General features: G+C 42.3%; 1 protein-coding gene across 1 annotated transcript; it reads left to right on the top strand.

The window, feature by feature from the left end:
- The first annotated feature begins 593 nt into the window (after positions 1–593).
- On the top strand, positions 594–22,333 carry clic4 (chloride intracellular channel 4). The gene is made up of 6 exons (XM_038728511.1): positions 594–985; positions 15,001–15,110; positions 17,437–17,562; positions 18,361–18,467; positions 19,523–19,704; positions 20,431–22,333. Exons 1-6 carry the CDS (start codon positions 917–919, stop codon positions 20,593–20,595), a joined length of 759 nt encoding a protein of 252 aa, XP_038584439.1. The 5' UTR covers positions 594–916; the 3' UTR covers positions 20,596–22,333.
- The last annotated feature ends 3,078 nt before the right edge of the window (positions 22,334–25,411 follow it).

Here is a 25,411-nt window from a genome sequence, read left to right on the forward strand (position 1 = left end):
TGTAGGTTTGCTTCTATAATCTTTGTATGACACAAACACAATTTTTAATGATAAATGGCAGGTAAAGAGGAAATCCAGACAATGCACTGTAAGTACACAGAAGACTGGAGCATAGGAGAAAACTGCAAATAAATGTAAAGGGAACTGCATGGACTGAAACCATAACTATATTTATAGATCGCTTTTCATGGTTTTAAAATACATACGTTAAAGGATAGAAACATTAATTACAAACATTAACATTAAGCCATGTTACAAATTGCTTAAACGAGTGCAAAGATTTAAATAAAAAAAAAACAACCTCACTGATCAAGATGGATTTTGATCAGTGATTTGAACATGGACGGATGCAAACTCCATTTTTTTTTTTTAAGGAAAAAGTTGTTTATAAATTACTTAATTTCTTGACGCAGAATATATCTCCCGTAGGACTGCTCATGAGAAGCACTTGAAATAATTATTCCTGTGCAGCCACTGAGCGGCTCTCGGCCATCCTCCTCCTCGCAGCATGATGAAGACTCCCTCCTCAGACCCTCCCACATTTTTGTATGTTTGCGCTTCATGACATCACGGCCTTAAATATTCCCGTTGCTTCTTCCCACTAGACCTCATCACCGCTCCGCCAGCGTAAAGAGTCTGACTGTTCAGCGATGGTTGTGCAGCTCCGCTAGGTTGAAGTTAAACAGCGACGTTGAGCCGTGTGAATCTGGCAGACTCCGCTACCTCCTGGTCTGCTTTGCTAAATAGGACTTTTGTGCTTCCAGCACCGGGTCCTCCTTGGGGAGAAAAAGCGCCTACTGGGCTTCAGTGCGGGGAAAAAGGGAAGAGCGGCGGAGAAAAGGACCGAGCAATATCGGGCGTGGTAGCAAGAATAAACTCATCTTTGTTAGCGAAACTTCAATAAGTAGCGCCCATCATGTCGCTGTCGGTACCGCAGAACGGAGTAAAGCCGGACAACGAGCCCGTTATCGAGCTGTTTGTGAAGGTAAGACCGCAGCACACGTCGCACGGGGGAAGTTTTACATTTTGAGCAACTTACATTTGTCTAAAACCCAAATCAGTCCGCTGTGATGATGGATGCTCCATCTCTGCCTATAGGGTATGTTAAAGCTCCCTCTTCTATCTCCAAATTTTAGCTAAGACCACCTGAGCAAGCAAACGTTACACGTTGGTGTTTCTACATTTGATAGAAACATTAGAAGAAGATTTCTTGCCGCATTAAGTAAAAATTTTTTTTGTAGGCTTTTCGGTCCATAACCCTCTCTGCCTCTGTGGCCATGTGGATCCTGCAGTGTCACCAGCAGGGCGGATTTCCCCCATTGTGGGGGAAGAAGAGCCTGCCATGCTGAAAACTGGGTGCTAAAACAAAAGCTCAGTAGTTGTGGTCCGTACGGTCCGTACCAGTTGATTCAAACACTGTTAACATTTGCTCACTTAGTGCAGTTGCATTTTCATACTTGAATGTTGATTCACAAGATGTAAAACGTCAAAGTGATGGGTTGTGTTGGAAGTACAAACATTTTAACTGCCCAGCCAGGAATGGATACTTGAATAGACTCAGACCAGCCATTTCAATGTTAAGTTTGGTGTTCAGGTGTCATCAGTCTTTCCATCCAAAGATCTCTGAAAGACAGACCAGTTTGGTGGTGCTGTTGTGATGGACAGTTTTCCAAGTTTACTTGACTTAAACAACAAGAGTATCAAAGGTAATTTAGGCGATTATTAACTGTATGTTGCAGGCATCTTCAGTGGTGTTCTTGATACTAGTTAGTAAATGTCAAAGCACAATTCATCATCTTTAGATATGGTGATAAATCAGGAAGCTTGATGGATGGATTCCTGATGATTGTTATTTTTTATTTTCAGCCTTTCTCTTAAGCTGCATCGAGTTCTCTCTGCCTCAGCAGTGACGATGGTGAAGGTGGAGGGTTGTGAATGGCTGTTTTTTTCCTTTCTTCAGCCTGCTGCTTTGCAGGGCGGGAAAATGGCAGCAGAAAGAAAAGGAGGAGTGTGGGGCTGGGACAGGGGGCCTAGGGAAATGGGAGGGGGTATTGCGGGGTCCTGGATTGCCTGGGAGAGGGGTGTGATTGTGCAGTGAGTGGTGTGTCACTGACCAGAACAGCAGATTGTGGTTTGCCCTGGGAAAAAAACAAAAAACAAAATTGTAAATGCTACATATGAGAGTAATTACATGTGATAATCTCTAATGAAAAAAGCGAATTATCTGCTTTTATTTAAATGTAATCAAATCATACATTTGTAATTGTGTGTACCTGCCCACTGTCTTGAGCTGGGACATTGTAAAGGTTGTGCTCTTTCGTTGCAATAGTTGTGAATTAGGGAGACTTGTATCAGCCTTTCAGTTTTCCAGATTCAGTAGAAATACAACAAACTTGGGTCCTGCTTATGTGGTTCCTGTTGACTCTGTAAACAGAAACCTTTTATCGTGAGGCATGGATGAGGCTGAGCAGCAGGCCCCTCAGTGTAGAGGCAGAACAAATGGAAACAAACTGGCTGACCAGCACCATTTCTCTTAACTGCCTTTCACAGCCTACAGGAGAGGTTACATCATCCCCAGGCCTGGAAGGTTTTCACATGTGGCCAACTCTTCCCTCTCGGCCCCTCCCTCCTTGGACTGTTGTGTACAGACTTTTCTCCCTGTTGTGTGTTTTCCTGATGTGTCTCCGTGTGTGAGGTTTGTCTTTTGCCTGTGCACGGCTTCGTGTTATGGATCAGCGTCTGACATGTCCACATCTATTATTGACACCCCTTGTTATTGCGCAGCGTTAAACACAGTCATGGGAGACAATAGCAGCCGTGCAGGTTGCCATAGGCACACTGCTAGCCAGGCCTCTGGCATCAGCTGATAACGATGTGTGTGTTGTGTGCTCTCCACACACAGCAGTGCCACATATCAAAGAGGAGTTGCTGCTGTGACAACACTGTTTACATTTACATTTATTCATTTAGCTGATGCTTTTATCCAAAGCGACTTACAATTGCTATACATGTCAGAGGCCTCTGGAGCAACAAGGGGTTAAGTGTCTTGCTCAGGAACACATTGGGTCTCACACCAAAGGCATGTGTCTTATCCATTGCACCATTGCCACCCCTATTACCTATTAAAGGGAGCTGACTGTCCCAGTTTAGAGATATTTTGATGATCTTGGTACTTTTCTACCTGCACTGTTTATAGCAACAGTCATCACATTGCTATGGGAACACTTTACATTGTGCTCATCTCTGAGGGCGTGGACGGGAAGCTTGTCAGTTTATATTGCTCTCGGTTGCAAATGAGCATGATATGTCGACTTCATCAGAGGGAGGGTCGACCCTTGATCTCATCACAGCAAAGCAGATTAGATATTGTTTTCGCACGCATGAATGGTAGTCCGTGCTGGTGTGCAGTAGAGGGTGATTTCCCAGCATTCACCCATGTGTGTTTCACATGGCACTTCCACACATCACATGGCTAAAATGGTAATATGAAACCTTAAATCGGATGTGTTTATGTGCTATGATAGTTGGGAAATGATGTCCTGGCCTACGCATCATATTCTACAGACTTACACAAACATTTGCGCTTGATACAGATCCCCCTTAAAAAGTCACACCATAATCATTTTGTTTTGTATGTTTTTCAATAAAAATGATAATCATGATGTATAAATTATAATTCATTCTAATATTGCAAATTGTATCGCAACTGCAATATCAGTCAAAATGAATGGCCGATGCCGATATTTAGAGAGCAGGGCGGCCAAGGCCGATTTTTATATAATGCCGATATCGAAACAAAGATAAGTCATGTATAATTCCTTTACTCCATACTGAGTACAATATATACATTGTTATCTCGGACAGTAATATCTCGGACAGTAACATGATGTTTTTGGATGGATTTTTTTCTTATTAATGAAATAGAAAAACATTTGGTTGTGCTGTAGATTTCAGAACATGACTGGTGTTTAAGGGTTGAGTGGAGTTTCCTTTGTCAGAAGTGACGTTATTCAACTGCGTTATTTTCTACAGTACAATACATATTTAAAGCTAGCCAGTAATGGTGTTAGATTAGATTTGCTGTCATTTTGGAATGTTAACATTAGTGGTAACATTTAGAAAAGACGATGGTGACTGAGGACATGTACTGCTCCAAACATTGACAAGGCTGCCTACAGATGTGTCTCCAGACATTTTCTCTGTATATCGCCCTCGTGAGTGCCGATATCGGGCATTTTATCACTAGTAAAAATAAGCGTTTCACCCTAATGTAATAATTATTGTTAAAGTATTTCAAATCTTTCCTTTTCTAAACTGAGGTTCAAGGTGAAAGCCGAGGAAAACTTAAGTGGTTGTCTTGTGTGATTTCTCACGGATGGTGAATGGAGATTCACTGTTCGTTAATGTGCATAATTCTTGCATTGAATCATTACAAGTGTGGTTATATTTTCATCCAATTTTTCACAGCTTTTGGAAAAAGCTGCTCTGAATTAATGTAGGCATGCGAGGGAGTCACTCGCGTATGACCTGACTGTATGTATGAGAACAGAATATAGATGAGTCAAGAGAAACAGACAGGCTTTATCTCTTCTTGTGTATGCGTCTCTTGGCAGCAAGTTTGCCAAGGTCACACTGCTGGTTGCAAAACCTTATGCTGCCTCCAGACTTCCATTCTCTTGCCAGCAGTGACAGCAGAGCCAGTAAACATGGCGGAGAAGTACTTTTAAGCCTGGAAGGCATAAGAGCTTGTCTGTGTTTATGTAGGGTTAGGTATCAAGAACCGGTTCCAAGTTGGAACCACTGTCAAATTTCCAAGAGCCGTTGATATGTTAAGACAAGGGCATTTCAGTTCTGCTTATCGGTTCCTAACATTTAGCATATTTCAGCTGTGCTCCAGATTGAACGGCAGTGAGCATTTTGCAGTCCATTAAAGTTGTACTTATCTGCCAGGACCTGCTACACAAACCTAACATAACGTAATTTGTTGGGCTGTGCGTCAACAAAGCATGCGGGATGAGAGTACCTGTGTTTAAATTTCTGGACCACAGTGGAGAAGAGCAATATATGCTCAAAAGTTTGACTTAGTTTCACTTAAAAAAGATAACGACGCAGCAAAATGCAAAACCTGCAATACGTAGATTTCATGCAAGGGAGGAAGCAATGACTGCCCAAGTACAAACAAAACGATACCCAACCCTGTGTTTGTGTCCATCCTTCGGGACAGTCCCATGGGAACCGTGAGGATGGAAGGCTCCACACCGTTGGAGCACTCTGTAGAAGGAGTTAATGCTCAACAATACAGTGCCTACTCAGATGTAAGGCTCTCTTCCCTGGGCAAGAGAAGAGATGTTATGGTTCATTTGACAAACAATCAGCTGTCAACAGACATGTCTCTGTTCTTTTTTGTTTATTCAAAAGGCCTCGGGAAGAGCTAGTTTTTATCAGTGCAGAGTTGACCCAAAGGTGACCTTGGGTGGATGGTGGTGGAAAATGATAAAAAGACTTTAAGCAGCCTGAATGTCAGGCTTTTCATCTTTAATAATAAACCATTCGTGTCCCCCTTAGGTGGTAGTCTGGGCAATTGAATACTGCTTTTTTAATAGAAAAAGAGCAGTTTGTTTCCCAAGCATATGGCAATGCTGCAGTCAGCATCACGAGTTAGGGGACATGAATTAATGGCTTGTTACTGTTGTAGAGTGCTGTGCTGGTGCCGTGAGCTGTTGTTTCTGCACTGTGAATTTGCTTTTGCAGCACTTGGCCTGTTACTGCTTCTTCATTGTTACTGTCTGGTTGACTGACTCTGGACACTGGCCTAATCGATCTGGCAGTGTTGTTATTACACCAATTTGAAGTGGGGCTCTCCGATCAATCTTAGCGTTTTTATGGGACGACATATCCAAAAGTTTCATGTTCTTGTCAGAGTAGACTATAGATTGGGTGATTCCTGGTTGTGTCTGAATAAATTTATGATGTATAAAATAATGTTAGTTCAACCTGCTAGCAGGAGAAAGAGCTTAGCTCATTTGTGCCGCCCAACTAGGAAGTCAATGGCTAATGAGGCATTTCTCCTATGAGCTTAAGAACAGGAAGTGAGGCCACCCTAGAACAACATATGAGAAGATTTGATCCTAAAAGAGGGTCTTGGTAGTTCATGGATTTGTGTGTTTTACTTGTAGGGCTGTACAAGTTACTGCGGCAATCATAACCTACCGGATATGGAGGAAAAACGAGCCTTTGACTACACCTCTGCCTCACTGATGCATCATCTTCAGAAGATGATGTCAGAGGTGTGGGACCACTTAAATGAGGAGAATCTGCCCCGCTTGCTACATGTGTAACTCAGTCAGTCTCAACATGATCCAGTCTGCTTGTGTTTCATGTGCTGTGTTCTTCATAGCAGAGCCTAACCCAAAGTGTTGTACCTGAACATGAAGTGTAGGATGACCGGGACATCTTTTTTAACTAATCATAACTGCATCAAGGTGCGCAGTGTGTCAAAGTGTCCCAAATATCCATTTAGGTCTTCTTTGTCTTTGAAACCCTGATGGTAGCAGAAATTCCACGTAAAATATTTCACTACCGGTTTGATATGCCACTTGATAATATTACATGTGGGAATATGATACATAAATATACTGTCGACACTCATACAAACTTAACTGTGCGTGAGCTGTTCCTCAAGTGTTTTGCATGTTTGATTTTTATGACGATGATTTTATGAAAAGCCAGGCAGGACTGGTACTGAAAAGCAACTCAATTGCAGGTCAGGGTGGATGCAACCGGCCAGTGGCCATGGAGTGAGACTGACTGTCTGCTCAGAATTACTGATGAGGCCAGTGTTTGTGCGCCCATGTTGCAGGCCTTTACTGCCGTGCTTGCATTGTGTTGGTGCCAAAGGGTGGTTCACAGCTGTCTAGACATTTGTCCTGAAGGAATTGCTGCAGAGGTTCATTAAAGTTGAAAATTAATGATTTCAGCATTATAAAAACACATTTGATGTTTTGAAGTTTTAGACACAGTTTGATAGCGGAGGCCAGTTTTCCATTTTATTTCCCATGCAAATGTAAGGAAGATCAGAGAGGATGAGAAAAGTATGGGTTTTGTGTATGTGGGTGTGCAAGTATGTTAAAGTGGTCATTACGCTCATTTTCAGGTTCATAATTTTATTTAGGGGTTGTACCAGAATAGGCATGTTTTAATTTTAACACTTTTTTTTTTTTTTTTTTTTTTTTTTTTTTTTTTTGTCATACTGTATCATTGTTGCAGCAATTCTTTTTACCTTGTGTGTTGAACGCTCTGTTTTTAGCTATCAAGTGAAGCATCTCACTTCTATTAGATCTTTGTTTGGAGTTGCACATGCACAGTACCTAGTTAAGCACTATTAGCCAATCAGAAGCAGAGAAGGGCGGTCCTGACAAGCCAGTAACCATGGCTTTAGTTCAGTTGTAATGTTCCTGAACCAGTTTCGCTACCTTGACTGGAGCAAGAGTGGTAAGTTATTAATTGTAACTAATTGATCTTTCAGTCTTAACATTTTAACTGTGCCCTGTCTCTACATTACACAGTAACAACTTTATGTCCGTTGACTGCCTAATGTTTGGTGGGGATGAGGGAGGCAGCGGTTGGACGTCTTGTCACTGTGTGTGCTGCAGCTCAGTGTGTTTCTCCACCGGTATTTTTGAGGGCGTGCCTGAGTGGCGACTAGGCAAGCCTTATGATGCGTGTTACATAGTGATGTAGACAGTTTACAGAAGTAAAGGCTGGACCACAATCAAGCTGTTTTCAGGCAGTTCAGAGCAGTGTTTTCTGTGGGAGATGGTAACTCCCTTTTGGGGTGGACTGTGGGCTTTTTCACTTTGCAAACCTTTTTTCATGCAAAAAAAAAAACAAAGAAAAGGGGGAAAAGCCAAAAAGCATAATATGACCTCTTTAAAGCATGAGTCTGCCCTAGTCATCCGCCAGGAGTCTATGAATGTGTAAGAGGGTGGAGAGTTGGAGCTGGTGCTGACTTCAGTATGCAGCTCTTTGTTTGTCTTAGACACTTGAAACAACAGTCAGGGCCGAGGGTGATTGTTGGTTCGAGCTGATCTCCTGCATTACTGTCTGTCTGTTGATGAGTAATACAGATCCTTAATGATGGAAGAACAAACACCCCTTCCATGCCTCTAGGAACCCGTTTGTCTTATCTCTTCTACACTGAGGTTAAAAACAGCAATATTGAATTAGCTTACATCATTCCCGTAGCATGGTTATGCAGTAAGCCTCTTTTAGACTTTGGTCTCCAACTTTCCACAGACATTGGTTTCTTAAACAGCCCCCATGTGCTCCAGCACAGTAGGCCTGTGTCTGACTGGAAGTTGAGGTTTCCACTAAGTGATGTCACCCTGAGTCAGAGCTACGCAGAGGATGTGACTCCGGGACTCAGCTTTACCCACCCAGTCCAGCCCTAGTTGTTGAGACGCGGGTCCCCACCTCAATATTGTTTTGGTGGTGGCCGAATCATTTTACCAGTTTAAGACTTTTAGACATATTTTGTTTAGGCAATATATATTTGGCTTCTTTTGTGTAGATAAAAGGTTGTATTCCTTAAAGTAAGATGTCAAGAAGAAACAAGTTTTGTTTTGGCATCACTACTGAAACTGTCGCATTGGCATTCATATAAAACATGTCAAATGATACCCAAGTAAGGCTGCAATTAACTATTATTTTCATTCTGTTATTCTGATTACCTTCCAAATTAATCGTTAAATAGCTTGCTCTATAAAATGAAAATTCCGAAGATGTCATCAAATCGTGCTTTGTCCCCAAAATATTAGATTTGCTACCTTCGTAAGCCAGTTTAATTATTCCATTTTATTTCCAAGGCCCAATGAGAACATTAAGAAAGTAGATTGGAGACAATTAGTAGTTTGGTCTATAAAATGTCAGAATTGTGAAAAATATCAATCCATATTTCCCAAAGGTCAAGATGATGCCCTTTAAATGTCCATTTATTTATTTATTTATTTTTCGTCCACAACCCAAAGAGATTCATTTTACTGTCCTAGAGTACTAAAGAACCCAGAAAACTCAGATTTGTTTCTTAAGAATTACTCAAACCGATTAATCAATTACCGACATAGTTGGCACTTAATTTAATAGTACAAATGGATTAAGCGTTGCAGCTCTAGATTGATTAGCAGAATAGTTAACATTAGGGCTGCAGCTAATGATGATTTTAGTATTCGAAGCTTCAATAGATTATTTCAACGATTCACCGATGTGTCGTTTAAGAAGTACTTTTGCCCCCCCCTCCCGTATCAGGATCAGCTCTGCACGTTTATAGGTGATAGATATTTATTAGTCCTTTCGTAAATTCATACTGTGTCATACAGCAAACATCAGACCAACTACTAGACAGCCGCTTTACACACACATCACTCCAGTGCTATACAAGTTATACTAAAGGCTCGTGCAACCTACACAACTTTAAGCGACGGCCGATGGCCGTGCAGTTCACACAACCTGCCGTCATCACGGCAGTCTTGAAGTCGTGTGGTGTTCACACTACGTGACTGATCGGTGACAGAGACACACACACACACTCTACAGGAGCTGACAGCAGCTGTGTCACCCGACGCTGGTCTCCAAACCACGTTTTGTCAAGAAAACACACGTGAAATTTGAAACGGGAAATGAGTGATCCTGCACACGAAACAGTTGTTGTTTGTTATTATAAAGATAACAGTTATAAAGACAAAGAATATGGGTGAAGGATGGATTAGCACATGCAGGTAGCAGGGATTGTCTGAGCTACAGAGAGAGGGAGGGGAGTTAAAAGGTGCAGCTCCCGACACGCAGTTAACTCCTGACTGTGAGGTTACAACTCACGGCCCACAAAGGAGAACAACAAACGCACTTGTTCACATTTTCAGCTGAGGACTGCGGCTTACTTTGGCTAGCCTTCAACTCAACAATCAATCAAGATTTCAGTTAATTGCTAAAGTTGCTGTTACCTTGTCTGTGGTCCGCTGGCAGAACACCTTTTTGTTCAGCTGCCGTCGTGCTGTTGCCAAGGCGACATAAGTTTCGTTTTACGGTGGACGGACTGTGACACAGCCAGAGTTGTTGTTTTCCTTAGCATGAAATGATAACATACTTTGGACACTTTCTTCTTTGTCCCTCGCCATTTTCTCTCTCTTCCTCCATTTTGCAAACGGCTGCATTATAATCCTGTCGTGTTCACAGCATAAACGCAATGTGCGACAGTAATAAATTTCCGTGCGAAACACTGTGCTGTATAGTTACATGGATTAAACGAAGCATCGATGCAAAGAATTTGTGTCGAAGCATTTTATTAATTGATTTTATCGATTTTAATCGATAAATCGTTCCAGCCCTAGTTAACATTTATTTTATTTGGATGCATTAATCGAGTGCTCTTTACTCAGCCTTTCAGGGCCTTCAGTGTTTTGCTCTGACAATCTGTAATTCATGGTGGCGACATGGGTTCGTCTGTCTTGACAAGTATCTACACTGCTGACCCCTTGAGCAAGGCATCAAATCATTGCAGGTGTAGGGCTGCACTTATGTAGCTGGCCCTTACATCTGACCAGGCTTTGGAGTAGTACATATGACTACTCAGCCACCTGGGCTGAGTCACCCTCTCTAAAACGACTAGCTTTGGGTCCAACTCATCACTGCATACTTGTCCAGCAAACGAGAGAGGGGCGTAGCCATGATGTTACCATGGCTGCCCACTTTCAAACGGACATTCCTGTTGTGTGCCAGAGCAGGCGGCTCCTCGTTGGTTCCTTATTCGGTCAAAGTGTGGCTTGAACTCGCTGAGCAGCCCACCCAATTTAGAATATGAAGCGTGTTGGGGAGGGGAAGGCATGGGCTTCCAAGTTACTAAAATTAGGCTGTGAGTTGAGACGGGGAGGGCCATGCACAGCCTCACCAGGGTCCATTGAATGCAGACTACTGTAACGGTGATCTCACATCACCGGTCTTGAAAAGGGAAAACTTGCCTCTTAAACAATGAGAGCTCGAAAACATAAATACTTCAGATTAGTACAAATGCCAGTAAATACTTGAGAAAGTGGGAGAATAAAAGAGGCAGAGGTGGGGCTGAACAGCTCTTGCGTTTTATGTGCCTGCTCGTAAAATGTTATTGGACTGGACTTGTAAAGAGGAAACCTTTTTTCAACCTGTTAAAAGTGCACATACCTTCAAGTGCATACTTGGCCATATTATGTTCAAGCTAATTAGATAAGGCCTACAATCATCCTCATTACTCCTGAGACGTCTTGAAGGTGGTCATTACATTAGTGGCTTCATGAGCTTAGGGAAGTGACAAAGAGGTATGAACTCAGAGTATGTGTGTGTGTTTTCATGTTTTTAGATCCTAGTGGGGACTCTAACTTGAATGCACACTAACCCTTGGTGACTTGTGTCACTTTGGGGACAAACATTTAGGTCCCCACAGGTAAGAGTCTGCTTTTTGAGAGTTGAGACTTAGTTTTAGGGTTCAGGTGACAATTAAGTTAAGGATAGGGTAAGGGGCTAAGGAACGCATTATGTCAGTCCCCACAAGGATAGACGAACAAACGTGTGAGTGTGTGTGACACCGCTGGCCCCCTTGCTGACTGAGGTCTCATTGTACTGCTGCGGGGCCACGCTGTCCTGGACATAGACTCCTTGATGACATCTGACTTGAGCATGACTCACGCCCTCCACTGGGCAGCTGTGTGTGTTTGGCAATAAATAAACAGGCATCTGTTGACTCACGGTCCTTCCATTGAGCCTAAATAAAGCTTGAGAGTCTGTTAGCAGTAGTCAGCTGTTGCTGCTTCTGTGGCCCGGACGTTATCATAGCCGCCTCGCATCAGGGGAAATCTGTTTGATTCCCTGTGAAAGATGGCGTAACCGTCTGTGAGACGTGATTCATTTTTGACACAGCAGGCAAAATGGCAGGCTACACACTGGGCTTCTTGTGAATGCTGCTTGGGTTTGGAATCGAGTTGCTGGTTTACTTCTCGGAAAATGTCTTTCAACTCATGTACCTTGCCTTATAAGGGCCTTCTTGCCTCGCTGCTGTGTTATTGTGGTGCCCCCCACCCACCGGCCTAAAACTCAAACTCTACAAAAAGAACTTTGTGTTGTTGCTTTATGGTAGGTTGTCCAGAACCCCTCTTCTGTCACACTACATAATAGTGGCACTCTAGAAAGTGTTAGCAAGGTGGAGGGGGGCAATGTTTGGAGGGATGTCCTAAACCTTTTCATAGTTTTTTGTTTTGAACCGTAGACTTTATATAAATCTACACTTTAATTTATAATTTTCCACTAAGGTCAGTCTCTAAGCTGCTACTTGGAAGCACAACTATTGCTTTGGTTCCAGAAGCAGTTTTTATACCACAGGCAGCGGAAATGCAGCTCAACCAGCGTCATCAAGTAAACTAAACAAAGCACCCTCTTCGGCCGGAGCAACAGGACATTTCTGGAATAGTTTCTCCCTCCTCCCCAAATGCCCAACCCCCTCTAACTCTACCAAGGGGCCCAAGATAAGGGCAGAGGTAAAAAAAGGGGGGGAAGAGGAGCAGGAGGAAGAAACAAGCAGCGTGCCAAGTTACGGCACACAGCCTCTGAAGTTCCTCCCACCTAAAGCATCTATTCCCACTTGTTCTCCTTTATGCCCATTAGTGCTACCTATGCTCCCCATTTCCTGTAATGTGTCTCTCTAGCTGTCTGCCTCTCTCTGCAGCAGAGTGCTGCAGTCTGCTCTGCTGCAGCAGCAGAGGGTGGGAGCAATGCCATGGCTCAGAACACACTGAGAGGGAAAGAAAAGTGTGAAATGTCTGTCTCAGCTGCTGTGACCTTCTTCTTGGCCACTTGAGACACAGCACTTAGAAGACTTCTGCTTAAAAGCAGCTCATTGTGCTGAAGTACAGTAAACATCCATGTCACATGTGTCTGGCCATTGCCATGGAAACAGTTGCAGTGCTGCATTGTCACCCTTGATACAGAACTGAATGGTTCTCTATAGATGTTGCACCGCGGGGAAAATGGAGTAATCATCCCATTGATGTCTTTCTGATAACCTAAGGATCCGCTAATGCCAGTCTAGTCTAGCGATGGCCGTGGACCACGATACCCCCAACACTTCATGGCTGAAGCTTTATTTTAGAATTTAATCATATAAGGTTAACAAAGGCTGAACAAAGGCAGTGATCTAATCCAAGCTTTTCAGATATTGAATTCAGAAGGGGGGAGAGCGAGCAACCGCGGTACAATGGGAGCCAGCAGGCAGATCAAACAAAGCCATCCCACTGGGCGTCACACAGAGGACAACAGCAGCCAGCCTGTCTGCACCAGCAAGGAGCTGCTGGACTGGCACAACACTCCAGAACAAAGTCCACTATTGAAGGCCGTTTGGAACCTGGATCTAAGATACTAAAGAAATATTCTTGTAAGGTTGAGGTCAAACTGATTTTGGATCTTGTCTTTGCAAATCTGTTGGCAACTCGCTTAACAGTATTTGGGTGAAAATCCACTTGATTTTGTGTACAACTTTTGCATTAATGCACATATAGTCACACTTTGCATGTCACCTCCGCAGGGACGGATGGTCAGACCTGACTGACAACACAAGAGGCAGACAAAAACGAAACGATCTCACGGTCGCTCATCTACAGTAGAATGAATGAATGAAGAGGTGCATTCCAGAGCGCAGATACTTGAATGACCCTCCGTGCGTGTCCTCGTCAACAGATGAATACGGGGCATTCTCTTTTGGCCTGCCTTGCCTGAGAGAGAGTGGCATACCTCAACAGGCTTGGTATCTACAGTGTCGCTCTGCCCCAAGGTTACGATTTATGTCTTGTGCTGCACCATGAAATGAAAATGAGCAAATTGTCCGATTTCAGTTTCACAGTAATGGCTCTCAATTTTGACATTACATGGTTGAACTAGAAATGATGCAGACATTACTATGCGCCAGTCAGATTTCATTAAGATACTGCGCAAAGCTCAGTTAATGAAATGAAATGCTCATTCTGCCTTCTGATCCAATCCAAACCATATTCCTCTGCTCCACCCTTCTCACTCCATACATGGCTCTGAGCTGAGCAAAGTGAAGGATGATTTAGAGAGTTAGAGAAAGAGAGGAGAGCGAAGACATGGACGGTTGTTGGGACGACAGGAGATATCTCTGACAGTTTCCAGTACCCTCCCATAGCCTTTCTGTTTACTGGTGGGGGTGTGTGGATGTGTGACAGGAAGACCGAAATCACTGCAATTGTTACTGTCTCCTCCTCCACAGAGCGAGCAGACTGTTCTGTCGGAATTAAAAAGAAACGTTCATGTTGTGTTTTAATGTTTGAAATCTCAACACTGCCTTGTTTTCTGCCCGGTGCTTAATGTTCGTCATTAATTTGGGGGACACGCGCCGCTTCCATTGATCCCATCCCTGCTGCCACTGTTCAGTCTTGTGTTTGTGCAGTCTAGCAAAAGAGGAAACGAGAGACCGTCCCGGTCTTAATCACTCCAGAAGTTTCCGCTTACTCTTAGACAGTAGTTCTGCGGATTAATGGAGGGGAAGTGTGCTGAAGCATTTAAGACAAGGTGGGTCAGCTCTCCGCTCTTTCCCTTGCTACTTAAGTCTTTTTCGAGGGACAGACAGTAATCCGTATGAAAGAGTCATTGTCTGAAATGGGCCCTCTCCCTTGAGTGGGTGCAGTAAAACACCCTGGGCCGAAAAGGTTCTGCAACAGAGATGTGATCTCTATCAAGACCTTATTTTTATTTTTTTCCCATTTTGTGCTATCAGTGGGAGAAACCTGTTACAGATGTTTTTAAGATCTTTATGTGCTATCTTGTGTTTTATGCTTGCAATAATTCAGTCAGGGACATTTACGCTGTGCTTAATGGCCTCCATAAGATAGAAATAGGTGCCACTTAGCAACATATCGCTGATAGTTAATCTGCTCCTATTCTAACTTGCTATCTGTCTGTTTGTTTAAGGCGGGAAGTGATGGAGAGAGCATTGGGAACTGCCCCTTCTCCCAGAGGCTCTTCATGATCCTGTGGCTTAAAGGAGTCATCTTCAACGTCACCACAGTGGACCTCAAGAGGTGAGTCCTACTCACACTCCACTACCCCCTCCTCTTTGCTCTTCTGCCACTTGTCCTCCTTTCATTGGCTGTTTTAAAAAAAAAAAAAGGTCCTCTCTTTCTTCCTTGGATAGCCTCAGACAGCTTTTCTGGGCGTTTCCACAAAGGCCTGTACTGTAACATGCTCGCTGCTTCCCCACTGCTTATTTGGTTTTCCCACGACCCCTTTCCCAGGGCCGGAGAAAATCAGAGGAAAATAAACATAGTCCATAGACTTTGGAAAGGCTATTTAAGGTTCTTCACTCCACTTACTTCCTGCCTAGATTTTTGGTAGACAACTTGTTATTTTTCACCACTTGGATCAGAAAACGGGGATCCACTGCAATTTTGACCGCACTTTTATTTTTCCTCCCAGCTGCAAGCGAATGTGCTTTCACATGTGGATTCGAGTACCAGAAGCTCTTTACCAAACCCACTATGTTTCTGAGGGTATGATTCATCTAAATGCTCCCTAAAATGGTTTTTCCACTTGCTGAAGTGCAAGTGCCAAATTATTTTCAGGCACGGTCAGATGGACGTCTGGTTTATATGGTCTTTCTTCGTCATGTGTGTCTGACTCAAAAATTCAAGATTTCTGACGTTTTCTTCCAAATTGTGGTTCGTCCACATGGCAGCTGGTTCCTCTCTGGGCGTCGCCTCCTCTGGGACATGGAGACCACTGCTTATTGACAAAATACAATGTACTGATGTACTTGATAAGCGGCTAAAAGGAGCAAAGCAATGTCCGTTTGACTAGTCATTTGGTTTTGAAACAAGCCTGAACTTTCAAAAATGAGTGCATAGGTTCAGGTATATTTGCATACATTTTCCCTGGCAGAGGGTGTGTAACATGTATGCTGACATCCTGTAAAGGGCATTGGAGGATGTCCGCCTACTTGGCAGTGTCTGTGTACTCCTCACTCCTCAAACATCCCCTTTGTTCAGATGGAGTGACAACTTATTTATTTATATTAGGACGAGTCTGTTGTAAAAGCAGGCGCGTTTGCCACATTTATGGCTCATTTATTGTAGTATTTAAATGGAAGAACTGTGCATGAACTCCTGTAGAAGGACATACATGTCACTGCCATAAGTCTTTTATCTTTTAGTGTTTTATCCTCCCTGAGGTGACCTCTTATCTTGAGTCAAGGCTGTCGTGTTAATATTTGTTTCTGTGATGAAAGCCTGTGATTCTCAAGGTTTGTTATCCACTCCTCAGTTATATTATTGGGTGAGTGTGCCACATCCCCTTTGCATACCGAAGAGTTGAAGTCATTTCCCTTTTTTCTCCTTTGTGTTTTTTTTATTTTTTTTGTGCCCTCAGATGGTCATTGTGAATTTCGTCATACTAAAAGCCTCGACCATTTTAATGGTTTAATGGTTTTAGTCTGTATGTCTAGATGTTGTTGCTGGATACATTAAATCAAAGATGATTCACGCTCTGTCAGATCTATTAGGCTCTTACAGTTGCTGTGTTTTTATGTTGTATTTATGCTGTGATGATTTAAGCGCCTGGGTTCTGTGGATTTTCACGAGTCAGTTGTGTTGGCACTGCTCATTCAACACATACTCATTTTTGTTTATGTGTCAGTGTCATCTGCCTGCCAGAGACATCTGGTACAAAATGTGCTGGTTTGAAGGCCGCAGAGAGAAAGGGACACACAAACAAAAAAATGCAGTCTGCTTTTAAAGAACCACAGCCACCGTAATTGCTCGACCTTGCTTGAAATCTATGAAATGAATGTGTGTTTTAACCAGGAAACATCAGACCAATTTTGAATCTTGTATCTCATATACAGTAGTTACTCACGATTTGAAGACCGATTTTGCAAGTCTTCAAACTTGCCGTCAGTCAGGGGGTGATCGGGGGCATTTTAGTGCCAATCGGCACTTGATCGTTGAATCGTACTCAACGATGCATTTAAGATGCTCGCCAATGCGAGACAGATATCTAGCATGCTAAATATCTGGAGCTGTCGGCCGACTCCACATCCAGCCAATGAGAGCAGGCAGCTGGCAGAGCAGGCAGCTACTTTTTCACTACAATCCTTGCATACAGTCACGTAGTGTGAACACCACAACGACTTCAAGACTCCCAATTACAAGACAGCAATGTGTGTAGTCTGAACAGCACAGCGGCCTGCCGACGTTAAGACATGTAGTCTGCACCAGGCATTATATGTGAGGATGAATGCTACTTTTCCTTGTTAGATCCACAAACATGCATCATAAAAACAACCTTGTAATTGGTTGCACTGCTTGGTTCTGTTTGTTTCAATCCACTAAAGCTGCTCCACGTCTCTTCCAGGAAGCCTGCAGATCTGCAGAACCTGGCCCCGGGCACACACCCGCCCTTCATCACCTTCAACGGCGAGGTCAAAACCGACGTCAACAAGATCGAGGAGTTCCTTGAAGATGTCCTTTGCCCACCCAAGTGAGTGCTTTCTCACCCCTGTGGCAACACTTTGACACACCTAAACACCCTGCTCTCCACTGCTGTCATGAGCACACTGTAAACTTCTAAATGCTGTTTTGACACGTAATGAAGCGTGGAGGCCTTTTTGTATGGATTTAAACTGAGGCAAATGTTTTACTTAAAAGATAAGGATTGAAATATTCAATAGCTTTCTCTTTGTCAACAAATCCTGTGAAAAGACTAATGTATGTCTCTCAATACTTTGACTTCCCCAGCCTGTCTGCTTATTTGTTCCTACTGAAGAAAAAAAAAATGATTACAAATATATACTTTATTTTTTATGTAAACACTACAGCCACTGTAGCTAACAGTACTCAGCAGGAGTAAATAGTATTAAGTAAATCATATTTTTGGACAACACAGAAAATTGCCAAATCAGGGTTTGGCATTGATAACTTCTGTCTTTTTTTTATGGGGTTTGTTTGCGGGTACAAAGTTAATAACAGCATATAACCAAAAGTGCTGATACATAGTGATTTATACCTGTATTAGCTGTAACAGTGGGGTTACAATGAGTGGAGAGTGCAAATAAAGGGTTGTGCGTACATCATGTACATTAAGCTGATGATACACAGGGCAACCTTTTGAGCAATGTTGCTGGGCAATGTTGCTAGTGGCAAGTAGTGGTGGGGGAAGGAGATTACGGTAGTAATCTTTACTCATTACCATTGACGGCAACGTTGCCCTGCACGATTGCTCTAAAAGTTGCTGTGTGTATCATCAGCTTTACACCTGTGTGTGTTTACTTGTGTGCAGGTACATCAAGCTTGGTGCAAGACACCCAGAGTCAAACACAGCTGGTATGGACATCTTCGCCAAGTTTTCAGCATACATTAAGAATTCAAAACCAGATGCTAACGAGGGTAAGCGTACTGCGTACACACAAACACACACACTCACACTCACTCTCACTCACTCGATTGGTTAAGAATGGCCATCCAGAGACCTTCTACTGTGTAGGGAGAGTTCTCTGGTTGCTAGGCGACACTGGTAGCCCTGCCCTGATTGGTGGATTACCGCTCGGGAACACAGAGCTTTTGTTCTGCTACCTTCTCCTGTCCTTGTGCCACCTGTCTCACCTGGTGGCGCTTTCTGGAAAAAACACAGAGCAGCTATCCTGAGAATGAGCTAGTCCTCACAACCTTCCTTTTCTTGAGTTACACACCTCTGTCCCTGCTGTAAGACAAAGGCCGTATCACAAGCTCAACAGATATGGCTTTTGGAATAATATGAAAAATATGAAAGGGTGTGGCCTCATAGATTCTGTTACATCCTGGGTGGAACAATATGTGAATTTGTTCCCCTAGAAAGATGTTTATGGTATTCACAATAACCCCAAAGATTTTGTATCACGTTTTAGTTGGCTGTTCTCCACCCTGAGAAAATATTGAACCATGGTGAGCTGGATGTGAAAGCCCAAGGCTGTGTCAACAGAGTTTGAGGCCGAATCTCATGGTTCAGTGATAAGTGCTCTCGAAAGTAACAGGTCGAGTCTACTGTTGAACTTCTGAAGTGAACATTCATGTCATATTTTCCAACAATGGAATGAATTGTTAATAATCTATAGTGGATTGATATAGGGTGATGGCCAAGTAGAACACCTGTGCAATCAAATACTATCTATTGAAATGTGTGGTGGTGGGTAATAAGCTTCTGAAAGTCTTGGCTTGTACAGGTGTTTGTGATATGTCTGTTTCCAGTATTAATAATGTGTACATGTAGGCAAGGGTTTGTCTGTTGATGAAATGCTGCCCCCATGTGGTTGACCAGCATATGGACATAGCAGGTGTAGTAGGAGGCCTCAGGAAAAGCCATGACAAATTCACACAGTCAGAAGTAGATTATTTGTTCATACTGAATGTATAATTTAAAAACAGCTTTTACTGTTTCTATAATAACCTCTTGTGTTTCCTTGCAGGTCTGGAGCGCGGACTTCTGAAGACACTGCAGAAGCTGGATGAGTATCTCCACTCCCCACTGCCTGATGAGATCGACCACAACAGCATCGAGGATGTCAAGGTCTCCAACCGCAGCTTTTTGGATGGGGATGAAATGACTTTGGCTGACTGTAACCTCCTGCCCAAGTTGCACATAGTCAAGGTGAGCAAAAAAGCATATTAAACATCACTGATATGTTGTTATAATACAACACCCATAGAACCCCCCCCCCCTAATTTAGCTAATTAGATTTCTTCTCAGGATTGTGTCGGAGCGTTCAGACTGTACTTGACAGAAATCTCCTTCACTCAGTCTGTTTGGAACAAACTTCAACTATTGGCACATTGAGATAGTTGACCTCACATATCTCCCAGCATAGCTCTACCCAACTTCAACCTGAGCAGTGGGGAAATTAGCTAAAGTGGAAAAACCCGTGTGTGGGTGTGCAGGTAACTTATCCCACCCAAACAGGTGTTACAAAACTAATAGGAGGGTCAAGGAGATGTCTGTCAAACAAAGTCTTTGCACACACACTCCCAAGGAGTTTAAAAAAGCAAAATGAGTGAAAACACCTGTGAGTACACAATGGGTATGTAGGGCTTATTTTTTTTTTTTTTTTAAATAAGCCATTGTTTTGAAATAAAAACTATCCTCACACTCAGGCTAATCATATTGTGGGTGCTTATGTTTATTTTTTTAAACTAAAATTACCATATTTCCCATGAGTGATCACGTTTTATATTGTTGCAAAGATGTTGATGCAACTGTGTAGGGCTGCAACTCATTATGATTTTCCCATTGTCAATTAATTCCCAAAATAACTATTTTCTCAATGAATCATTTAGTTTATGTAAATAAAGTTTTTTAAAAAAATTTTCCTTCCTCCAGGTTGTGGCCAAAAAGTACAGAGGCTTCGACATTCCCAAAGAGATGACTGCCATCTGGAAGTACCTGAACAACGCTTACACGCGTGAAGAGTTCACCAACACCTGCCCCAGTGACAAAGAGATTGAGATAGCCTATGGCGACGTAGCCAAGAGGCTGGTGAAATAAGCTCCTCTGTCCCCGACCTCCTCCCTTCATACCCCCCCCCCAACACACACACACACACCCCGACACTACCCCCTTCCCAGCACAGGGAATTATTTGCTCCTTCACGAGAAAGAAAAAAACAAAAAACTCTGGACTTCTTTTCCTTCTCCCCTCATCTAGAGCGAACCCCAATGCATGAATCCTGCTCTGTCTTTTTTTGTTCATTTGTTCCTCTCCATTCTCTCCAATTTTTATGGAGACCTCCTTTAGTTGATTCAGCAAAGGCCACCTTGTTGCACCTTTCATCATTAATTGCTTTTGTTATTCATTTGCTGACGAATGTTAAGAAACGGTGAGGTGTCGAAGTAGCAGCCAGACATGTGCATCAACACTTATCAACGTTGGGAGCCTCGTCAAACACTCTCCCTGATAAGTGACCTTCAAGCTGACCTTCTCTCTGCATGCATTGGAGAGTTCACATGCTGCTGTCTGTTTAATTCTGAAATCGCTTTTTCTAGGATTGCTGAGCACTGAGGAGAAAGCTTGTCTTTTGGCTTAAGAGGCGTTGTAAACAGTGTTGAAGCGTCAGTGTTTTTGGCTGAAGTCTGACAGGTTTAAGTAGAAGCTGAAGCTAATCCAAACCTGAGTGGTTGACATATCAAGTGCTTTATTTTTAGTGTTAAGCTGTTTCAAATAAATCAGAATAATTGTAACTGCAGGTAAAGCTACCTGGCATCCATGCTCTGATCTCGTCATTGCCTCAAATAGGCAAAAGTCTTGTAGCTTAGCTCCGTAGAATTTGAAGGGACTTTCCTGTACCGGCTGCAGAAGTAACAACTCAGGAAAAATTCTAACCTGAGATCTAAGAAGTATCCAACCGTATGTAGCTTACAGATGTGTACAAGTCTAGACCAGCCTTTTTGTTAATCATCACATTGCCATATAAAATGTTTAGACACTGACACACTGAGCAGACTTTCTTTTATGAAGCATGAAGGAAGTCTTCACTTTGGTCGTGCTAACTGTAGCGGTAGTTTGGAATACACATGGCAGACCAAAAAGGGGCACCATATTCTGGTCTCACTGGATAGGATGACTCCGGCTATATGTAAGCAAATTAAGTGTGGTTTTTTGCTTTTGTTTTTTTTTAAAAGGGGGGGGAAACCACACACACTTACTGTTTCCTTCTCCATAGTAGACTGAATGAAGGACGCTAATGTGCAGTCAGGCACCAGGAAAGGCGACACTAAAGATATTTATGAAAAAATGTATTGAAGAGAGTAGCAATGAGGTGAATACGTGGTTGGTCACTTTTCTCTTCCGTATGTAGATTGATCTGAGGTAGTGAATGTATGTTATGATACAGTAGCTCCAAAAGTGCTTTAGCACGGGTAAAGCAAAATCTGTTTTCTCCCGTTTGCCATGTTTTTCAGACACTTGTTATGAAGCGAATTTGATAAAAAAAAAAAAAACAAGAATTGTAAATATTTGTTTTGAATTTTCAGAATTCAATGTGTAAATTTTATACATTTCATCATAATTTTGAGGAAGACACACCTGCTTGGATTTTAATTCTAGATCAACCATCTCCTTTTTGCCTTACTTCTTTTTCTCTGCAGATGTTTTGAAGGAAGGTTTTTCAGAGATGATTTCATTACAACATAAGTGTGGCGTTGTACAAAGAAAATATCCAAGCTATGTCATGGCTTTTTTTTTAACAATATTGACTGAATTGAAATAAACTTCTTTTTGGCTTTCTGACTTGTGTTTTTGTATAGGCCTTTAGTGTTATTTTAAGTATCTTGTCATTCACTATAAGAGACTGGGCTGCCTTGGGCCCTCAATTCTAGGCACTGTTTGGATGGTTTTAGATTATCCAAATGTTCATGGCCCATACCAATATCCCATAGCAATCTGAGCGAGTTCCCCCTTCACATTTAAGACTAGTAAGAGACCTAACATCCAAGAATACCAGTGACCAAAAAGAGGCTTCCTATGGTCATCACTCAGTTTGAGTGGCTTAAACCGGCTCTGTTGTATAAACTGCCCAGCTTATGAAATGGAACTGTTATCCAGCCTTTTATTTTTAGCCTTTAACTTTACAGTTAAGCTTGAAGGTTCTTTCCTGACCAGTTTGACAAAGAAAGCTCTCAATATTAGTTCCAACTTACTTGTTTCCAAAGCTTTTAAAACACATCTTGTGGCCATCTGCAGTTGTAGAGATGACAAATGGCTGACTACATCGCCTGTGGGACACCACGCATTGGACAATGTAATGAGAGGTTTTTGTAAAAATTCCTTACTTTAAAGGTCTCATCTGTGGATTGAACATTGGCGCCATATTTTCCTGGTCTACCGTTTTAGCTACTTTGTCTGGATGCTTTGAGATGCTGAATGTGACAGTTTGAGATTTTTGTTGCCCTGCATATCCAATACTTATGTAAAGTAGCAGGAAAAAAGTATGTGAACCCTTTGGAATTACCTGGATTTCTGCATAAATTGGTCATAAAATGTGATCTGATCTTCATCTAAGTCACAACAATAGACAAACACAGTCTGCTTAAACAAATACCAAAAAATTATGTTTTCATGTTTTTATCGAATACACCGTGTAAACGTTCACAGTGCAGGTGGGAAAAGTATGTCAACTCTTGGATTTAATAACTGGTTGACCCTCCTTTGACAGCAAAAACCTCAACCAAAGGTTTCCTGTAGTTGCAGATCAGACCGGAATATTCTTGGGATGTGTGGTGTGAATCGCTCTCTTGAGGTCATGCCACAGCATCTCAGTCGGGTTGTGGTCAGGAGTCTGGGCCCAGGTTTACGCAGACGTTTTGAATTGGTGTTACTGATGGCATTAATGACGGCTCTGTTCTATTAGAGTGTCTTAGTGAGCCAACATACACAATGCCAGGACCCTAAAACTGAAGCATCTAAATGGAATTCAGCCATCATTAATTTTATTTACACCTGTGACCTGTCCAAATGCCCTGCAATGGACTGGCGACCTGTCCAGGGTGAAAATAACTTATTAGTAAAGGTGCTATATTTTCTAAATTCCTAAATGTAATTTCTTGAAAATGACATAAATCTGGATTTATCATGTCATATTATTTCATTTGATCTGCTAACACTGTCTTAAAAAACAGGTGTGTGTCAGTACAGGGGAAAATACATACAGTATTTAGGCCATTTGTACCTGCAGCGTAAACACAACCTAAATAGCCGACAGAGGGGCCCGGGTACCTTGAGGGACCTCCATGAGCTCCTCAACAAACACAAAAAAGGGACATTTCACTCTTTAAAAGTATAATCAATGCAAAAATGTATTATTTTAGGGAATGTTTTTGGGAAGCGTTGCATTCCTGTACTATAACATCAGCATTAGAAATATCTCATATTTGGGTTTCTTTCTTTGCACTCTATTGTTAGCCACTGTTTCAGAAATACGGATAACTTTGGGAACCCCTGGGCAAAAGCATGTTTGTTTACTGCTCTCCGTCTCCAAGGAATGTCTCGTGTGTGTCCACCCACTGTGGGCTCCACCTCCCCCTGATGACACCCTCTGGCTGTCAGCTTGATGATGTTTTTCAGCCAATTCCCTACTGTTCTGAAGCACAAACAAGTCTATTCTGCAGGGCTGATTGCAGCCAAAGTTTCGCAAGAGAAGGGGAGAAAAAGGTGTGGGGGCGTACAGTTTTTGGATGCTCTCCAGATCATTAAAGTGTCATGTTTCAGCCACACACATTCTCTACTCCCTTACTGGTGTACACTAAGACATGGCCTCCACTTGTAATTCACAGGGAGGAAATCCACCCAGACGTAAACAGACAGTGTGTGTGTGTTGTGTGTATGCGTCTGTCAGTGTGAGGTAAGAGAATACACAACAAGGCTGGCTATTATTCAGACCACACACTCATTACAAGCAGGGTGAGTGTATTAGTGTAATTGGGTAATGAAGGTGAGTATTGTTTCTCAAACATGTTGACTGTGTGTGTGTGTTTAAAGAGCAGGGCTATATTACACACCATGAGAGGGAGCCAACATGTCAGCTAAGCTATGAACACAGATTACAGTGACAGTTGTTTCCTTGGATTTTTCTTTGTCAGGATGAGAAGAACGTGAAGCCTTGATATCATTTTTGCTATCGTGCTTTTATTTTAACAGGTAAATCCATCAGCTGTGTGTTTTTCTCTACCAAGTAGCTCAGCGGAACCTTTTCTGTTTGGCATCAACTCTTTCTCTGCAGCGCCAGTTCAGTTTGCAGGTTTCACACAACACCCATTTATACAGCTGGCTAAATATTTACACTGGTAAAGTAGCTCGCTCAAGGGTACACAGTGATATCCCAACTGGGTTTTGGACCTACAATGTGTGAACCTTCTTTGCATATGGACTCTGTGCACCTGACAGTTGATGTGGCTACATAGGTTGCTTTGTATTTAGTTAACCCTGTTGATTGACAGCACAAAGGCCTATATATATATATGAGTGATGGCTGCAAGAATATTAGGATTCTCTCAATTTGAAAATAATATGTTTGTTAAAATATATTTATATTTCTAATTTGCCCATTTTTATTTCATTCATACACATTATGTCATGACAGTTTAAAATGAAAGGAAAGGATGAATGTTATGTGTATGCCATTTTCACGGCTACTGTTTGTTTTTATAAAGATATTGATTTTAGATATTAGATTTAAGTTATTTTAAGATATATAAGCCACAAGTACCATTAATGCTGGGCTTTTTAGTGTTTTTAGAGAAGGTGGACATTACATTTACATTTACTCATTTGGCAGATGCTTTTAACCAAAGCATACAAGCATCAATAA

This window comes from Micropterus salmoides, unplaced genomic scaffold, assembly GCF_014851395.1.
Source record: "Micropterus salmoides isolate LMB-PRFRI ecotype aquatic unplaced genomic scaffold, ASM1485139v1 Ms_hic_scaffold_19, whole genome shotgun sequence".
Lineage (NCBI taxonomy): Eukaryota > Metazoa > Chordata > Actinopteri > Centrarchiformes > Centrarchidae > Micropterus > Micropterus salmoides.

Excerpts from the sequence above, each read along its gene's own strand:
- clic4 (XM_038728511.1), top strand. The coding sequence starts at position 917 with ATGTCGCTGTCGGTACCGCAGAACGGAGTAAAGCCGGACAACGAGCCC. Across the intron at positions 15,111-17,436 it reads ACCACAGTGGACCTCAAGAG|GAAGCCTGCAGATCTGCAGA; the intron begins GTGAGTCCTACT and ends CGTCTCTTCCAG. Across the intron at positions 18,468-19,522 it reads AAAACCAGATGCTAACGAGG|GTCTGGAGCGCGGACTTCTG; the intron begins GTAAGCGTACTG and ends GTTTCCTTGCAG.